Below are 19,949 nucleotides of genomic sequence, written 5' to 3'. Positions count from 1 at the left end.
AGCCCATTGTTAAATTTCACAGTTTCTCCCACTCTTTTTCTTTTTAGCCCTGGTTTCATAAACAGAGAATGAACCTGGCTGCTTAGGATTCCAAGGGTTTGATTTGCGGTAGTTAAGAGGAAAGTGGAAAAGAAAGATGGGTGGGGGAGGGGAGGACTCCCAGTATTTCTTAAATGAGTTCCCTCTTTCTTTTTTTGCCGGGGCGGGGGGCGGGGGGGCGGGTGGTGGTTCGCGGGCCTCTCACTGTTCTGGTCTCTCCCGTTGCGGAGCACAGGCTCCGGACGCGCAGGCTCAGCGGCCACGGCTCACGGGCCCAGCCGCTCCGCGGCACGTGGGATTGTCCTGGACCGGGTTTCGGGGCACAAACCCGTGTCCCCTGCATCGGCAGGAGGACTCTCAACCACTGCGCCACCAGGGAAGCCCTCTTTTTCTTATTTCTTGAATCTCTATCCTTTGTCTCATTTCTTTCCATCTTGGAAGAATAACACGGGATTATAGATAAACCTATTGTTTGGGCTCACTGTAAAGAAATCAGCAAAGTTAAGGAGAATAAAGCTTAGAAAGGTAAGAAATTGAAAGTCAATAAAGGAGAAAGATGGACCCAGATCCAGAGAAGATGGGTTTAGCCTGGGCCCTGCCTTGTAGCCTTTTCATAAAAACAGTACATTTGCAGTGCCACTTTACCCAAAACCTTACTCAAAAAGGAGAAGAAATGTCATTCTTTCAAACTGCTGAGAGGTTGGAGAGATGAATTGGAGACCATGGTCCCCAACTAGCCCTGCCCAGGAGTTGTGTGAATGTGAATCTGATGGGGTTAATAGAAACAGTGATTTGTTTTACTGCCGTGGGAGCAGTTATTATTCTGGCTCCTGCCTAGAATAGAAATCAGATTTACAAACTCACTTTCCGTCTACATTCAGTCTAAATTCAATGGGACAAGGGATTAAAATTCTACTAATCTTTGCTTTTCTTGGGGTGAAGAGTGTTGAGTGTGAAAGGGGAAAAAAGAAGTGATTCAGAAGAGTGTGATAAGGGGGAAAGAAATGCTAATCAGAGGGAACATTGAAAAACTGTACAATCCTAAGTAAGGAAAAGTGAGAGGATATAGGAAAGGAAAGCGGGAAGAATGAGAAAGTACATGAAAGAAAACAAACAGGGAAAATAATTAATATTTCGTGAAAACTGCATGCCAAACGTGCATATTGTACCATCTTCGTGATTTAACAAGCGCAAGAGGGGAATTTCGCTGCACGTTTGCCGTCTTTCCTCAGCTCCTGATTTCCAGAGCCCCATTTCAAGCTGCCTGGTAAATTTACATAGATGTGCCACCAGGACCACAAACGGGAGCTAAGAAAATCACAGCAGCAGAAAGGGCCTTGAGACAGCCAGTCGCGCCCTCCTCGTTCCCCCACCCATATGCACACACATTTGATAGCTGAGGAAACTGAGGCCCAGAGAGATTAAAAGATGCGTTCATGAAACAGAGGAAGTGCAGTTAGGACTCAAACCTAGGGCTTTTGATTCTCAGTTCAGTGTTTCATAGCTGATTTCTTCACCTTTTCCTTCCAGATTTTCTTCCTTTTCCCAGCTTGCTTCATGGACTCACTACCTCCTAGTCATGTGGCCTCCCAAACTCTGTCCTCCTCAGTCCTTTTTTTCTCGTGTCCACACAGGTAGTTTAGTCATTAAAGCTTGTTGACTGTGTGTTCATGTCCTTGTTCTCATCTCATTGCTTCTTGCCTGGCCAAGACTTTGGTACCCTTCACCTAGACTATTATAATGACATTCTGCCTCTAGCCTCTTCCAGCTTCTCTTAGAGACTGCAGTCAGAGTATTCATCCTAAAATGTAATACTAATTTTGTCATTTCCTTGGCTTTCAGTGACTCCTCCTTACCTACCAAGTAGTACTTTTCAAACTCCTTAGTGTGGATTAAAACCTCCATGACCTGACTCCTGCCTTGCTTTCCAGCTGCCTCTCTCACTACTCCTAAATTCAACATGTCCAGCCCTGTCTCATTCCTTTGATTTTGCCCACACTGTTCCTTATATCCAGGATGTCCTTGTTTCCCCTTTCCTAACTCAAAGACTGCTTCCTTCGTAGAATCTTTCATGATTTTCTCTCTTGAGCTAAAACTAAGTTCTCCACTTTTCTCATATAGGGCCTATAACATTCCTATTTATGTTATTTGTGCACATGTCTTGAGGCCAGGTAATAGGTCCTGTTATTTATTTTTAATCTCTCCCAGAGCCTGTCACAGTGCCTCATATATAATAGATAGGCAATGAATGCTTGTTCAGTTGAACAAAATTGAGTTTGTGCCAGAAGACAGGTAAAAGAATCAGTCACATATAAGATGAAAATAAAAGTATCAATGTCCTACATTAATTTCAAATTTCCATGGCTAAAATAAGGAGTGCTTCAGAATGTACAAAGAATGTACTAATTATATGCTCCTGCACTACTTATGTATTAGTGGTAAGGCTGTTGCTAGATTTATCCTTGTCTTTAGAAAATAAGAGGAAAATGTTTGCCGGTGTAGGATATCTCTGGAATTTTTACATATTTGATTTCTTTTTGAAATAAAATTTGGGATAGAGATTGATAGATGAAAATTCTATATATTGCGAATAAAATTTTGTATTTTTCTTATAAACTATGATAGCATTTTCCTACATTGTTTACAGGTTTATTACACATTTATTTTATTTATTTATTTACTTTTGGCTGCGTTGGGTCTCGCAGGCTCTAGAGCACAGGCTCAGTAGTTGTGGCACACGGGCTTAGGTGCTCCACGGCATGTGGGATCTTCCCAGACCAGGGCTTGAACCTGTGTCCCCTGCCTTGGCAGGTGGATTCTTAACCACTGCGCCACTAGGGAAGCCCCTGTTTTCAGGTTTAATACTGTAGATTGGAATATAGGTAAAACCACATTACAGTGAAGTTCACCTGGTTTTTTGGACACTAAATTCCAGTGGGAAGGTCCAAAGACAAATCCCACTTGTATAAATAGCTTTCCTATAATCATTTGCTTTTTAAAAATTTTATTGAGCTAACATTTATTTATAACATTATATGAATTTCATGTGTACAACTTTATATTTCTGTATATCTTACAATGTGCTCCCCACCAAAAATTTATTTTCCTTCTGTCACCATACACTTGATCCCCTTCACCCATTTAGCCCTCCCCACCAATCATTTACTTCTTTTTTTTTTTTGGTAGGACTCTTGCAAAAGTGACTAAAAATGTCTTCAAGTGTTTTTGGTATTTTTTTCCTCTCCATTTACATTTAGTTAAGTGTGCTTCTGTGTTCCTTCCATGATGTTCTTTTATGTGCATGACTGGAGCTGAGGCCCATTCTACACCCCCCAGAAGTTAGACAGTAACTTAGAAGTGGGTCAGCAGCAAGTAAGGGGAGAAATCTCCACCGGTGCCTACAAGACAGCCTCTACTTCAAATACTTGTTACAGGTTAAAGATCCCGAGCCATGGAAATATGTAAGGAAAATGGTAATTAAATGGTATCACCTGACAGCGAAGCAGAAGCCAAAGACGTAAGCAGGAAGAAAAGAGGGGCTAGGTGGTTTTAGATTTACCAAGAAATTGCGCTGTGGATCAATTCCCTTCCAAATCAGTAGGAATAAGAGGCCGTATCATGTTCAGGTTCTGCCCGCAGAGCTACCTCGGGAGTGGTTCACGCCCAGTGAGTTAGACATTCAGGGAACTAGGGAACTCTATCAGCACAGAAAAAAGCAAAGTGATGCCTACCACTTGAAAGATAGCATGAATATAGTCTTTGAGGCAGTTTCTGCAGGATAGGACTCTCACAATGGAGCAAAGGCAGGAAAGGGAACGCATCAAAACATCTAGCTGGATTCCTTTGTTCTTAACTACTCTGTTCTAGGACCCAGAGGTGACTGCTTGATACCAGGGATCACAAAGAAATGTAGTGGAATTTGTTTCATACCTGAAGTGTCTGAATCAGTTCTCCTGCTCCTGTAAAAATAAATAGCACATTTCAAAGTTTTGGCAGTATAACCACAAATACTTAGAAAAGAACTACTAAGTATGAGATAATCATTCTCTAAGTACTTTGTAGGTAGTAATGAAACATATTTAGCAAGCCAAGGGTATTATTCATTATAATACATCTTAGAGTAAAATTACCTAAATTTTCATAACATGTAAGCTATCCAACATGTAAAAGCTGTAAAAGTGAGTTGTATGTAATTACATATAACCTATTTTTATTTATTTATTTTGTGGTACGCGGGCCTCTCACTGCTGTGGCCTCTCCCGTTGCGGAGCACAGGCTCCGGACGCGCAGGCCCAGCCGCTCCGCTGCACGCAGGATCCTCTTGGACCAGGGCACGAACCCGCGTCCCCCGCATTGGCGGGCAGACTCTCAACCACTGCACCACCAGGGAAGCCCTAACCTATTTTTATTGTAACTATCACCTGTCACTCAGTGAGGCTGTGACCATCCCTAACCTGCTACCTCTCGAGCCCCTGAAAATTCATTTGAGGTTGAGACTCCAAGAAGCCAACTGCTGCTGCTCTGGGGCTTCCGTAAACAGAGTCAGCTGTTTGATCACTCTTTCTTTCTTTCTCTACAGTAGGGTCAGCAGATAGATCACACAGGAAGCTCTCATAGACACGTGGGGTACATTCTGGAATGGAGGGGTGACTGGGGTTACAGTGCCTACTCTGCTAGCTCTTCATCACAATCTCTATGGCCCTGATGGGAATCTTGTAGGTGAATAACATACCCAAGTATTTGTCCAAGTTAATACACTTCTTATGGTTTAGTGGATAAAATAGGAGACTAGCTGTCAGTTTTTCAGGCTATTTCACTTTCAGAGATGTCTTTGGATAAAGAAGTTTGTTTTCTGCATGCCTGATTTTTAAAATTAATATCAAAAGATACTTATTTTTGTAACCTCATTGACATGCTAAAATATAAACTTGTCAGTTAATTTTCACCAAATCTTTGTTCCTTGGCTACATTTCAGTAACTCTTTTGGAAGTATTGCTGTTTGAGTAAAAGGGTTTGGGAAGAATAATTATCCTTAGATAATATCTTCCCAGATAAATGTGCAAAGACATAATTCTGATCCATTTAAGAGGTCTGGCAAATCCATGCAGTTCAGGTTCTACAATGGATCTTAAGGTTAAATTAGTAATTTTCTGAGAAGTTTGCAAACAACTACTCATGTACCAAGTAGGTCTGGTGATTTAAATAAGGTTGAGTTTAATGATAACAGTTTTCAAGAGACTGAGAAATATCAAGAAAGTGTACTTAAAAAAAAATAGGTGCAAATTAAAATAAAGCCTGCCATTATCCTCTTTAAAACAAAGGGAAGAGTCACAGTAGCACTATTGCCAAGGTATGCGAAGGAATATAAATGCTTTATAAAGTAAATCCTTCACTTCTAAAGCACCTAAAATGACATTATACAAGTCTCCAGCGTCTTTCACTCATCTAGATTTAAGTTGCTCAATTTACATTTTAAAGACCAATGAATCTGAGGGCAAAATATTCAATGACGTCATTGTTTAATTTTTTTTTCCATTGTTCCAAAGTATACGGTTAGAAAGTGTCACTGAAATCCATGGTCTTGAGAAGAAAAATGAATATATACTAGAATTTATTTATCACTCTCATGGTGTCCTGACTTAATCCTGCAATTGTCCCAGGATTAAGCATCAGTGAATCCCATTCTGTTCTTTGATCTTATCACATCTTTCATTTATAATGAACATTCTCAAATTAGGCTCTAGCTAGTAATTAAGTTCCTGATGTAAATAGGCAATAAAATATAACGTATGCTTGATTAAATTGGACTTAAGAGGATTAGTTAGAACCAAAATTTGTTTTTTGCTTTGTTTTTATCTATTTCTTTCTTTCTCTACAGTAGGGTCAGCAGATAGATCACACAGGAAGCTGAGAGACTGAAGGGCAGGGCCTGGAAGAGTTTGGGATTTGCCAACCAAGATCCTTTTCAATCTTTAAAATTCTAAGATTTTTGCTATTTATATAGGCATTCATTTTCTCATCATTTCTAATAGTGATCATAATAGTGAGACTAACAAAATTTTGCACCTGCAGATCAGTTTTCAACCTAAAAACTTAAGTTCTCTCTACAATTTTTAATATTTAAAAAAACTGCTAAGAGCTTATCTAATGCTCAGAGGATTTTTAGGGTAGTGAGACTGTTCTTTATGTGGATACATTGTCAGTATGCATGTGTCAAAACCCACAAAACTGTGCAACACAGAGAGTGAACCTTAAACTAGGGACTATAGTTAATAATAATATATCAATATTGTTCATTAATTGTAACAAATGTACCACACCAATGCAGGTGTTAATAATAGGGGAAACTGGGGATGAGAGGAGGGTGAGGAGGTGGCTGTGGGGTGGGTATATGGGGCTGTATGTACTATCTCCTCAATTATTCTGTAAATCTAAAACTGTACTTAAAAAAAGTTTACTAATTATTTTTTTTTAAGTTTTTTTTTTAAAGGCATTAAAAGTTAATCCAGTGCTTCAGGGCATCTATTATTTGCAAAAGGGCAAGGAAAGAAGTTGAAATGATTTAAACAGTTAACCTTGTTAGATTTTGAACTGTGTGTTTCTGAAGCCTTAGACAAGGGCGGGACAGAGTTTGAGACATAATGAATGAAATAAAGCAGAAGGAAGATGTCAGAATGATCAGACCTGATTAATTATTATTTAGGACAAATTGCTAGATTGGATGGATTCAATTTTATCTCATTTGTTTTTTAGAAATCTTATGCTTTTCTATGAAAGTCATACTCATACACAGCAAAAGATATATTTTCTATTGAGTGGCACCTGCTTCTATACCTTTGCCTCTTACATTCTTTGTTTTTCTCTCACTACTTCTGACAGATGATTGATGACTTTTTTTTTTTTTTTTGCGGTACGCGGGCCTCTCACTGTTGTGGCCCCTCCCGTTGCGGAGCACAGGCTCCGGACCAGGCTCAGCGGCCATGGCTCACGGGCCCAGCCGCTCCGCGGCATGTGGGATCTTTCCAGACCGGGGCACGAACCCGTGTCCCCTGCATCGGCAGGCGGACTCTCAACCACTGCGCCACCAGGGAAGCACCGATTGGTTACTTTTTAAATCTCCCTTCCTTCTTTCTCCTCTAACACATCAGACTTCCAGTAGTCCTCCTGGGCATTATTTAGTTCCACTGAAAGAACTCAGTGGTTACCATCAAGAAATAATAGATCAGTGTCCTGAGGGAAATTTCTCTATTTCAGCTACTTCTCCACCCTCAATCTGAAGCAGGAAAGTTTCTTCCATCTGGAAAATAAATAAAAGCATTCCAACCGAAAGCAGCAGAATACACATTCTTTTTAAGTGCATATGGAACATTCTCCAGGATAGATCACATGATGGGCCACAAAACAAGCCTCAGAGAACTTAAGAAAATTGAAATCATATCAAGCATCTTTTCCTACTACAATGCTATGAACTTAAGAAATCAACTACAAGAAAAAAACTGCAAAAGCCCACAAATACATGGAGGCTAAACAATATGCTACTAAACAACCAATGGGTCACTGAAGAAATCTAACAGGAAATTGAAAAAAAAAAAACCTAGAAAAAAATGAAAATGAAAATACGACGATCCAAAACCTATGGGACGCAGCAAATGCAGTTCTAAGAGGGAAGTTTATATAAATACAATCTTACTTCAGGAAACAAGAAAAATCTCAAACAACCTAACTTTACACCTAAAGCAACTAGAGAAAGAAAAAACAAAATCCAAATTTAGTAGAAGGAAAGAAATCATGAAGATCAGAGCGGAAACAAACGAAATAGAGATGAAGAAATCAATAGAAAAGATCAATGAACTAAAATCTGGTTCTTTGAAAGGATAAACAAAATTGATAAACCTTTAGCCAGGCTCATCCAGAAAAAAAGGGAGAGGGCTCAAATCAATAAAATTAGAAATGAAAAAGAAGAAGTTACAGCTGACACCACAGAAATACAAAGGATCATAAGAGACTACTACAAGCAACTATATGCCCCAAAAATGGACAACCTAGAAGACATGGACAAATTCTTAGAGAGGTACAATCTCCCAAGACTGAACCAGGAAGAAATAGAAAATATGAACAGACCAAACATAAGTACTGAAATTGAATCTGTGATTTAAAAACTCCCAACATGCAAAAGTCCAGGACCAGATGGCTTCACAGCTGAATTCTATCAAACATTTAGAGAAGAGTTAACACCTATCCTCTGAAGCTATTCCAAAAAATTGCAGAGGAAGGAACACCTGCAAACTCAGTCGATGAGGCCACCATCACCCTGATACCAAAACCAGACAAAGATACCACAAAAAAAGAAAATTACAGGCCAATATCACTGATAAACTTAGATGAAAATATCCCCAACAAAATTCCAGCTAATCAAATCCAGCAATACATTAAAAGGATCATACACCATGATCAAGTGGGATTTATCCCAGGGATGCAAGGATTTTTCAATATTTGCAAATCAATCAGTATGACACACCACATCAACAAATTGAAGAATAAAAACCATGATCATCTCAATAGATGCAGAAAAAGCTTTTGACAAAATTCAACACCCATTTATGATAAAAAACTCTCCAGAAAGTGGGCATAGAGGGAACCTACCTCAAGATAATAAAGCCCATGTATGACAAACCCACAGCTAATATCATGTCAATGGAGAAAAACTGAAAGCATTTCCTCTAAGATTAGGAATAAGACAAGAATGTCCACTCTCACCACTTTTATTCAACATACTTTTGGAAGTCCTAGCTATGGCAATCAGAGAAGAAAAAGACATGAATTGATTTTTTTTTAATTGGGGTATAGTTGATTTACAATGTTGTGTTAGTTTCTGCTGTACAGTGAAGTGAATCAGCTATATGTATACATATATCCCCTCTTTTTTGGATTTCCTTCCCATTTAGGTCCACCACAGAGCATTGAGTAGAGTTCCTGAGAACAACAGGTTCTTGTTAGTTATCTATATGAATTGCTTTTTAATATATTTTTAAATCCAAACTTCAAAGCTCTTGGTCATATAGGAAAAATTTCTGAAGAAGCCTCCCTTGAATTTGACCTGATTGTTCTTCCTATGGCTATGAAGGGGAATCCCCATTTTGGCTCCGGGGCCTCAGGAGAAGCCCTCACAAGCCTTGCTCAGCCCTGCTTTGTACCTAGGACTGGCTTCTCATAAGGCAACAGTTCTCAAACCTGATTGTACATTTGAACCACTGGGAGGCCTATTACAACACAAAATGCTGAGACTATCCCAGAGTTTATGATTCAGCAGGGTGGGGGTGGGCCTGAGAATTTACATCATTAACTGGCTCCCAGGTGATGCTGCTGACCAGCCACACATTAAGAACCACTGGTAGGGCTTCCCTGGTGGCGCAGTGGTTGAGAGTCCGCCTGCTGATGCAGGGGACACAGGTTCGTGCCCTGGTCCGGGAAGATCCCACATGCCGCGGAGCGGCTGGGCCCGCCCGTGAGCCATGGCCATTGAGCCTGCGCGTCCGGAGCCTGTGCTCCGCAACGGGAGAGGCCACAACAGTGAGAGGCCCGTGTACCACCAAAAAAAAAAAAAAAGAACCAATGGTATAGAAACCCTAGATAAGACACGATGCTTTGCTGAAGCATACAACCAAAAGTATTGAAATTATAATCAAGATCCACAACACCTTGAATGTATTGGCACTTGGATCTAGAGGCCCTAGAATTGCGAGAAATGTGACTGCCCAGGGGCAAAAGCAAATGTTACTCTGACTTCAAGGCTTAAGAATCCTCTAAGGATCATCCATATTCCTTTCCTTCCCTGGACCCCTTCTTAGCTGGGAAAGAAGGTTAAGAAGAAAGCCAGTTTTGAACACTTAACCCTCAGTCAATTAAGATATTTTGTTTTCTGTTTTTGTTTTTGTTTTGACAGAATAGCCAACTTTCTTTTATCTACGCTATTGGAAATGAAGTAATAGTGACAATAATGATCATTTGCTGACCACCTAACATGTCCCATTTATAATTGTCATGCAGTCAGTCAGCTTGGAACTCTATTCCCTCAGAGCTCCACCCTTCCTTCAGATCTCTGCCATTCCTCAGAGAAGCAGTTCCTGACCACTATATAAAATATCCCTACTCCCTCCTCAAGTCTTTCTGTTACTTTTTGTTTTCTCGCAGCACATTCCAGCGGCATAATATACTTTATTTGATTATTATCTATACCCTCCACTAGAATGAAACACTCCATGACTCGTTTTCACTGCTGTATTTCCAGTCTCTAGCACATAGAAGGTGCTCAGTAAATATTATTGAATGAGTGAGTCAAACTTTTAAAAAGTTTGTTTCCCTGTTTTCCCCTGTTCCTTTTTATATTTAAAAAGAGCTTGGACATAATTCATGACATTCCTCATTTTCATTCTTGCTAATGTAGCATTTAGATCTCTATATTTTTCTCTGGTTTCTTATTAGCTGTTATTCCAGAATGATCATATTAATTTTTATCTTTATAATACCACAGTGTCTCTCACATTCATCTTGCAATTGGGTATTACAATTATAAAAATAGTTTTTCAGATTATTAAGTTATTCATTAGAAATGTAGAAAAGGGAAAGGGGGGGCTTCCCTGGTGGCGCAGTGGTTGAGAGGCTGCCTGCCGATGCAGGGGACGCGGGTTCGTGACCCAGTCCGGGAAGATCCCACATGCCGCGGAGCGGCTGGGCCCGTGAGCCATGGCCGCTGAGCCTGCGCGTCTGGAGCCTGTGCTCCGCAACGGGAGAGGTCACAACAGTGAGAGGCCCGTGTACCGCAAAAAAAAAAAAAAAAAAGGGTAAGGGATATGTAGAGAAGAAAATACAGAGAAGTGTAAAGATAAAAATACCTGTAAATACTCTAGCCTCTAACTCCAAAATGTGGACATCGTGATTCTGTTGTTTTCTTCAGCACACACCACTGACACCAGGCAGATGGCCCAGAATGCCAACTGAATGGTGTGAGAAGTTGGTGTGAAAATAAAAATTAGACAAGGTTGAACCAAATGTGGATAATTGAGTTGATTATGTTATCATTCAATTACATTGTATGTATGTCTGAGGATCTTCAGCAAACAATGCCCTAGTTGCAGGGACTTGAAAGCATGCACTTATTTACATACTTCACATCTTAGCATCACTTGGCATTTCCCTGCCTCACATACCTGGATTCTTCAGCCTTGAGAGCTGTGCTTTTAGAGTCTGTAGTCCTTATTTCAGAGGGCCTATCGCTCATCACTTTGGATTTATTTGTCTCACCTTCTTCTGGAGTCAAGGTAGTTTGAAAACATCTTTCACCTTCGAAAGTTAGCATTAGGTTTGAGATGGTGACATGTTTTGAGGATTCTCTAAACTCATTCTTAATTTTTGTATATTGTAGACAACCAGCCTTCAGAATATTTTCCATTTTTTCCTTTGAAAATAACAGGCGGCAGCAAATCAGGGAGCAGAAGAGCATCATACAGAAGCAGATTATTTAAGGAGCAGTAATTATTTCATCTATATTTACTGAGTGGCCTCAAGTGCACAGGCACAATGATGAGGGGGGTGAGGCTTGGTATTGCACAGCCATTGAGAAGAGCCCAGGTGGGCGCTGGAGGCTGGCAGCATGGGGACCTGACACAGCACATGCTAAAACTCATGTGGTCAGGTATACCAATGTCACCTCACACAAGAAAATTAGGACTCAATTGCAGGACTTCCTCTCCCTGAATTGGCAGGAAAGGAAGGTTTTCTAGAAATGCCTTGACACCTGCTCCCCAATCCAAGGTTGCTCTTGATTTAAGAGCATCTAATAGGTGACAGAAGTTGGAGGTTCCTAGTAATACTAAAGAGTTTGTTTTTCAAAAGACTTAGAATCTAAAACTTAGTACCCTAAAATATCTCCCGTTCTAATGTCCTGGTTTCTGTTAATACACCACTTCTGTCACTCCCTGCCTTCCTTAGAATCTCTCTCAGGCCTCAGAGCAATAGGTCAGCCGGTCTTAAGGACTCTGTCTCTCTTGGACTTCTCTGGTGGTCCAGTGGTAAAGAATCTGCCTTCCAATGCAGGGGACGTGGTTTCGATCCCTGGTCAGGGAACTGAGATCCCACGTGCCGCGGGGCAACTAAGCCTGCGCACCTCAACAAGAGATCCCGCGTGCCGCAAACTACAGAGCCCATGAGCTCTGAAGCCCGCACACCACAACCAGAGAGAAGCCCATGCTCCGCAATGAAAGATCCCGCGTACTGCAACTAAGACCCTATGCAGCCAAAAATTAAAATAAATAAATAATAAATCTTTAAAAAAAGACTCCGTCTCTCTGATGTCCTTCACATCTGCACCTTCTTCCTCCCTTTGTCATTACATAGTCCATCACCTCTATGGCTGTTCCTTGAAAATAATGCAATAATCTTCTCTAAAGCTAAAACATTTTTTTCTGACAATGAAAGTAATGTATATTTATCATAGAATATTTAGAAAATCCTAAGAGATATAAAGTTAGAGGGAGAAAATTATTGCTTGCTTGATGCCACAGGCCAGAAATAACTACCATGACACATTTCATTGCAATCTTTCTGTCCATTTATTTATTTTGAATGTGTCTGTTTTGTGGTCATATCCCACATTTTTCACTTAATGATTTATTATAAAAATTTCCCCATGTTATTAAAAACTGTGTAAAGCTACTTGAATTTTTCTAATTAAAAATTATTTTTATTGTAGGAAACAGAAAATTCAGAAATATATAAAGAAGAAAACATCAATTGCTTATAAACTTGCAATCTAGAAATAAACTACTATTAACAATATGACTTTTCCCCCTCCTATTGTCTGTGTGTTTACATGCATTTTTATGTAATAAGGATCATATTCTTTACTTCATTTTTCACTCAGGTTTACATCATAAACATTTTTCCAAGTAAAGAAAAATTCTCCAACAATTTTAACAGCTACAGAGTAGTCATTCGTTTAACAAATATTTCCTGAGTGACTATGATCTTGCCAGTCACTGTGGTTGCTCCTGAATGAGATAAACATGGTACCTGACCTTTGTGGATTTAAATTCATTTAGCCATTTCTCTGTGGTGGATGTTTAGTTTACTTCCGTATTTTCATTATTTCATTTTTATAAACATGGTATAGATGTGGTATGATTAACATCTTTATAGCTAAATCCTCATTCCTATTGATGATTAACTCCTTAAGAAAGATTCTTAAAAGTGGAATCACTGAGTCAACATTTCTAGGTTCTTAACTCATAATGATTTCAAGAAAGTTTGTTCCGATTCTCACCCTACCATGAATCTTTACAAGTTCCAAGGTGACCCCACCTTTACTAACACTGACTATTTTTATTCTTTTAATTAGCAGTTTTATAGATGAAATTTTTTTCAAGTTTGCATTTCTTTGATTACTAGTGAGGTAAAACTTTCCCACTAAATTCATTAGCTAGCGTTTTCTTCTTCTGGAAATGTCCATCTTTGCCCTCTGCCATTTTTCTGTTGTGGGCCCCACGGAGGTTTCTCAGCAGCAGTCTACACACTGATCTCTTTACCTGCCACCCATCCTTCCATCAGACTAATCTTTTAAAAACACAGCTTTCACTCCCTTACACAGAGATTTTGTGGCTAAGGTTTGCCCAAGGACTGAGTCTACACTTCTTATTTTGGCATTCAAGGTTTGCAAGCAACTTTCCATCCTATATCCTAATATTTTCTACATATGTTATGCTCCAGCCAAACTGATTTATTCTCAGATGTGTTTCTGTGTTTTTCCACTTTCTGGCCCTTTCTAAAGATGCTCACTTTGGGTATTTTATTTTCTTATTTCCACCTTCACTTCTTATTGAAATTTCACCCTATCCTTCAGTATACTTCATACCTTTGTGTACATTTAAACCTTAATATAGCCCTTGCATGATATTAATATCCTCATTTGAGAGGTGAGGAAACAGACTCATGCAGGTTCAGTGACTTGGCCAAACTAACATGCAGCAGGGCACGATTCCAACCCAGGGCTTCTGACTCTGATACCAAAGTTCCTTTTATCCCACCATAGCTTTCTACAGGGTTAAGTTGTATGGTATGGATGTGCACTGCCTGTTTCAGGGAACATCTTACAACTCTTTTACACCAGGGTTCAGGTAGCGGAACTCATTGTTAATATTAGGTTACTAAGAGTAAGTTCCATAGCATTTTGATAATCGATGTCAGGTAGCTTTTACCAAAGAAGGTGAAAGAGAGTGATTATTAGAGAATGAAAGTCTTCCATGTCACATACCTCTTCCTCCCGCTTGGCCCTGAGTATGTCATCATTTTCAAACACCACTGTGACATTGCAGATGTCCGTGACTTCTGTGACTTCTGTGACAATCCTTATATCCGGGGCCTCGGTGACCTCATTTTCTGGAGTATCTGTGACATCGGTGACATCGGTGATGTCCGTGAATTCTGAGAAATCAATGCTTTCTATGCCATTGATGAGGTCTGAACATGTGTACAGGTGTGGGGTCTGTACAGCTGTGAAGGCTGCAATATCCGTGATGTCCACTGCCCCTGTGATGTCTGTGCTGTTTTTGATTTCTGAGAGGCTGAAGACTTCTGACACTTTGGAAGCTTTGGCTTTCTCCTCATTCAAGAGGGAGATGAGTTCCACCCACTGACGGAATAGGGTGTCTTGTTTGCATGCAGGGGCACAGAGCTGTAGGTAGTAGGCTCGGCCACTCACCAGCTTTACTTTGATGCGCATATTCTCAGCATCATGCACAGAAAGAGTCACAAACTGCAGAGGGAGAAACCTGCAGACAAATGCAAATATCATCTGGAGGCCTGATTGGAAACTATCATGAGGACTTTCCTTTTATAGCAGTTTGTGGCGTGAGACTCAGGACAACAGGCGTGTCTCTCTGACAGGCCTGGGGAGGGGCAGGCATGGGATGGGGCAGGACCTTCTTGTGGCCATATGTTCCCAGGTCTGGTTCTTAGCTTTTGAGGGTCAAAACTTTGATTTTTAGTACATGTAATCAGGCTCCTGAGGGCCATCTGGCCTGAATCATACTAAGGCTCTAATGAACTAAAATATCAACTATTTACTATTTATTTAGGAGAAGTTGTCCCATTTAGTTAATCCTGCAAGGTTGAGACTGAGAGAAGTTAGTGATTTGCTGTGGATCCTACAGCAAGTTGGTGGCTTGAGACAAGACCAGAGCTAATTCTGATGGAAGTTGGGATAGGGTTGGGGGAATGTTCTAGAGAGGCATTTTATTATGAGCCTTCAGTTCCTGTTACTTAGGTTTAAGTTTTGAAAAGTGAATGGCCTGTTTGACTTCCAGGTTGTCAAACTATCTCCCCAGACTTTAAGGATGTGACTCTCTCATCTGCAGCAGGGAGCACAAGTGAGATGCTCCCTTGGACCACTTGTCATCTGTGTTTCTATTCTCAGCTCCTCAGGGGTAAAGCATGTTTTCTGAGAGGTCTTTAACCTCTTCTCTTTGTAACTCACCTGGTGAGCACCAGATTCTCCGGAGAAGGAGATGTCAGAAGACTTTTAAAAAGGGGTTCTGAATCTTTCTGGGCGGCGGGTGTCAGATGTGCCAACAGCATCACGTTGGGGGTCTTGAGGGTGGGACTGGAAGAGCAGATGCCTACAGTCACCCAGTTGGCTCGGTTATGAAGGTAAATGGATTCACCTCTCCTGTTGACCTGAGGCAGAGAACAGGAAGAGGAGTTTTCTGTTAAAGTGTGTGGCCCTGACAACCTCGTTTACCCAAGCAGTGTAGGAATAAAGGAGAAATGAACCATGATGCCTTTGTTCAAGTGAATTCTTAGAGATATCACAGAAAACAGACAGACACAGTCTCTGACCTGTGGGGTCCGCTGGGGAAGACGAACATTAAACAAGTATGTCACTAAGTGTTGTTGTAAGTGTTACTAAGTTCAGGGTGCTGTGCTGTGGAGCACATCACAGAAAACGTAACTTGGGAGGAGGAAGGGAATGGTGTGCTGATAAGTGTGTAACCACTGTCTCTCGGGAGATACTCATAAGTTTATTATCAATTTCACTGGTATAAAAGATGAGTAGCACACAATTTACAGACAATGATATACCATACTCTTTATGTTAAATCCATACAACCAATTGATTCTCCCAGAAGTCAAACTTGTATCCATAACCTCAAGATAATAGTAAAATGTAGTAATATAATAGGAATGATGAGTTTTGAGTATTTGTTCCCTTTGGGTTTTTTTGGGGGGGGTACTTTAAAAAAAACATTTACTTATTTATTTATTTCCGCTGTACCAGGTCTTAGTTGCGGCATGTGGGCTCTTAGTCACAGCATGTGGACTTCTTAGTTTCAGCATGCAGACTCTTAGTTGTGGCATGCATGCGGGATCTAGTTCCCCGACGAGGGTTCAAACCCAGGCCCCCTGCATTGGGAGTGCAGAGTCTTACCCACTGGACCACCAGGGAAATCCCTTGTTGCCTTTGTTTTGAATAGTTTTATTTTTATTTTTTTTTGCGGTACGCAGGCCTCTCACTCTTGTGGCCTCTCCTGTTGCGGAGCACAGGCTCTGGATGCGCAGGCTCAGCAGCCATGGCTTACGGGCCTAGCTGCTCCGTGGCATGTGGGATCTTCCCGGACTGGGACACGAACCCGCGTCCCCTGCATCAGCAGGCGGACTCTCAACCACTGCGCCACCAGGGAAGCCCCTGAATAGTTTTATTTATAAGTTTATATAATTTAATTCTTAACGATGGCTGTGTTTAACAACTGACTTGTAAACTTCCTGAACACTTACCAATCGGACAGCTGCAGCACACCCTCACCATAGGGTCAGAAAATCCTCCCCTGAGGAAGGGACCTCTAGCTGAGACCTGAACAATGTGGGACATAGACTGGCTGAGAATCTCTGCCAGTTGGAAGAGGAGGAGACTGGAAAGTGGGTAGACAGGGATGTGAAGGAAGCCAGAGAGGGGAAACACTTGGTTTCTCAGCTGTACATTAACTGCTTCAAAAACATAAATGACTTAAAAGCAAATATATTTAGAAAGAGATTGTAGCCTACACTATTGATTACCTACCCAAAGCCATGCTCCTATTCATCGGATTAATGGAATTCTGGTTTTGTCCAGTATCCACCCCTCAGGGATGCTGCCCCAGCTGAGGAGCTAAATCCTGATCCACCTAAACTGGTCATGGTGATCCATTCCATCCCCTGGCCAGTGATTGCTCTCAGCAGGCCCTGGCCAATGAGACACTGCTGGGGGCCTCCTGGAGGCTCTGGGAAAGGGTTCTCAGCCCTCACAGACAGTTCAAGGATGAGACACATCCCTTCCGTTGCTGGCAGCTGTCATGTCCTGTTTGCATGTGATATCACGAAGGGAGTGAATTCGAGGGTGACAACAAAAAGAGACAACCCGGGTCCCTGATGACTCCCAAGAGTGAGTTGGTGTCCTGTGGTTCTTTCACTCTACTTGAGATAATTGTTCTTTTTCGCTCACAGTTGAGTCAGGAACCTTGATAACTTGCTGCCAAAGACATACCGACCACAAGAGGTTGTGTGTGTTAAAGGGAATAACATACCCAGTTAAGACATGGGGCCATGTCTGATTTATAGAATGCTGACTGCCTCTCCCAGTGTTCATTAGAGCTTGCAAATGGTTATTTGAAAAAGGTGCAGAAGTGTGAAAAATAAAATAAAAAGATTATTAGTAGGAAAGAAGCGCACAGAAGGTAAAGAACATCAAATCGCGGCATCACATGCTTTCTGGGGCATGACTTAAACATTAGTGTTCTTTGAGGCATCACCTCCCTCCTATGGTGTCTGGAAGTGAGGAGGTCTCCCGTCAGTGCAGAGAATGTGTGTATGTTGTCGTTCCTGTCACTCCTTTGTAGAATCAGCCGAGGAGCTGCTTAAATGGGCGTGTTTCACGTTAGACTTGGTTGTGACATTTTCAGGAAGTTTAAGGGTATGGCCCACACCATTGAACCCATTTCCCTGTTTCTTTGTCTGAGTTTTTTTTTTTTTTCCCTTTGGCCATACCTCACAGCATGCGGAACTTCCCCAACCAGTGATCGAACCTGCACCCCACTGCAGTGGAAGCACAGAGTCTTAACCACTGGACCGTCAGGGAAGCCCCTGTCTGAATAATTTAATGTTGAATGTTTAGCGGAAAGTTAGAACTGCTCTCAAATGCATTGAAGTGTAGTTTCATTCATCATGTAGGTACATTTTTAGGAGAAGGAAACTTTTCTCCCTGGCACAATTTGACAATTATATTTTACCTTCAGAACTAAGAACCAAAATGCATTTTAATCCCTAGTTGTGTCATAGATGTTATTCTTTAAAATGTCTCCTAAGTTAAGGAGTTATCTGAGTGCTTTCCTGTGGCAGAATATTCTAAAAATGACTATAATCTCTTTGTGTAGTTTTGGGGAGATGATGATAGAATGAAAATTTCAGTAGACTTGGGACAGAATTTCTAGGTAAGAGTTTGTTGGGAAAATTTGAAATGAATTTTCCTTTTACATCATAATTATTTTAGGTTGTTTGAAGTTCCCAAACTGTTCCTTTAATTGTATCACACATTCCCTTGCCACATTAAAACAATTTTTCCAACCTTTTCTGTTGTCTTTGAGAAAATTAATTACCAAAGTTATTAGAACTTAATTCAGGGCTCAATTATTATTTACCTGGATAAAACTGCTCTCTAATATGGGAGGAGATACAAAAGGGGCATACTCTCCTTCATCCAACATATTTTGAAGCTCTCCTGGATCCTTGGAGCCTGGGACACAGATGTCATCTTGCTCGTCAATACTCGTAGTAGACTTGCTGTCATTCTTCTTCATTGTGCTTATGTATAAACCTCAGAAAGTTGAAGAAATGGAAATACAGTGAACAGAGACAGAGAAAATCTAATATAATAATTAAATCGCCTCACTTTTCCACTAATTCAACAAATTTTATCAACATCTACGACATTCCAGGGACTGTGATGGGCACTGGAGATCCATGTGAATAAGACCAATAAGATGCCTGCCCTCACGCAGGTTACAGTCTCTGGGGAAACAGCGAGTAAGCAAGAAGATGTTGGATGATAAGGGCTACAAAGACTCTGGATCAGATCCATGTGATAAAAAGTGTCTGGGGTGTGGGACTGGCAACAGAAATTAGTTAGGGTGGTTAGGGGAGGCCTCTCAGCATCCCCCCTCCCCAAACCATTATTTTCCACCTTCCTAATTAATGGTACCTCTATCCTTCCCAGCATGCATGGGCCTAAAGTCCTTTTCTGTAAGTAGGGTATACCATACTAACCTGAGACCATCTCTTCCTGACCATTCACCCACTACCGAGGCTTAGTGAACAGTGGGTATCTATCTAGTCACTGACAGCTGTACATCTCCTGCTGTCGCTCTGGCTCTCTCTCCAGAAACTGCTTCAGTAGACACCAATGGCTCTACATCATTGGATTTCACCTTTCATCTACCAGAAATCACAGAGTTCCAAGAAAGGAACAGGTCCTAGAATGCAATTCTGTTCAAACCTTCAAAAGGTCACTCTTCCTTCTTCACAAACTCCATGCCCGTTAGAGGAAAGCAGTAAGTTCTGAATGTTTATTTCCACCTCAGTCCTTTCTCAGAGATCCTTCTTTTCCTTTCCCTGGCCAAGCTAGAGAGTAGCAGTGAACATGCCCCATCTCTGTCCCAGCCAGGGCCTGGGACACAGAGGCCACTGCTGCCTGCTATCCCATGAGCGTGTGACCCTGGGAATTCTCATCAGACCTTCTGCTGGTGACAACACAATGCCCCCCTCCAGTGCATCTTACACATGAACATAGGGAAAGTGAAATAATTCAAGAGAAAGTGAAATAGTCCAGAGGA

The 19,949-nt window shown here is 41.1% G+C and overlaps 1 protein-coding gene across 1 annotated transcript in view; it reads right to left on the bottom strand.

The window, feature by feature from the left end:
* The window catches only part of GARIN2 (golgi associated RAB2 interactor family member 2), a 29,960-nt gene that overhangs the window by 2,388 nt on the left and 7,623 nt on the right, over positions 1-19,949 (bottom strand). The window contains exons 3-7 of the mRNA XM_027111545.1: positions 18,759-18,934; positions 15,566-15,765; positions 14,345-14,861; positions 11,247-11,494; positions 3,970-3,998 (exon numbers count right to left, since the gene is read on the bottom strand). Coding sequence (XP_026967346.1) covers positions 3,970-3,998; positions 11,247-11,494; positions 14,345-14,861; positions 15,566-15,765; positions 18,759-18,917 — 1,153 coding nt within the window. The 5' untranslated portion in view covers positions 18,918-18,934. The remainder of the gene's footprint in view (positions 1-3,969; positions 3,999-11,246; positions 11,495-14,344; positions 14,862-15,565; positions 15,766-18,758; positions 18,935-19,949) is intronic.

The sequence above is a fragment of the Aethalodelphis obliquidens genome, unplaced genomic scaffold, assembly GCF_003676395.1.
Source record: "Aethalodelphis obliquidens isolate GAN/ISIS:26980383/991018 unplaced genomic scaffold, ASM367639v1 scaffold10, whole genome shotgun sequence".
NCBI lineage: Eukaryota > Metazoa > Chordata > Mammalia > Artiodactyla > Delphinidae > Aethalodelphis > Aethalodelphis obliquidens.
The sequence above is the reverse complement of the archived record's forward strand: the minus strand, read 5'-3'. Positions and strand labels throughout refer to the sequence as shown.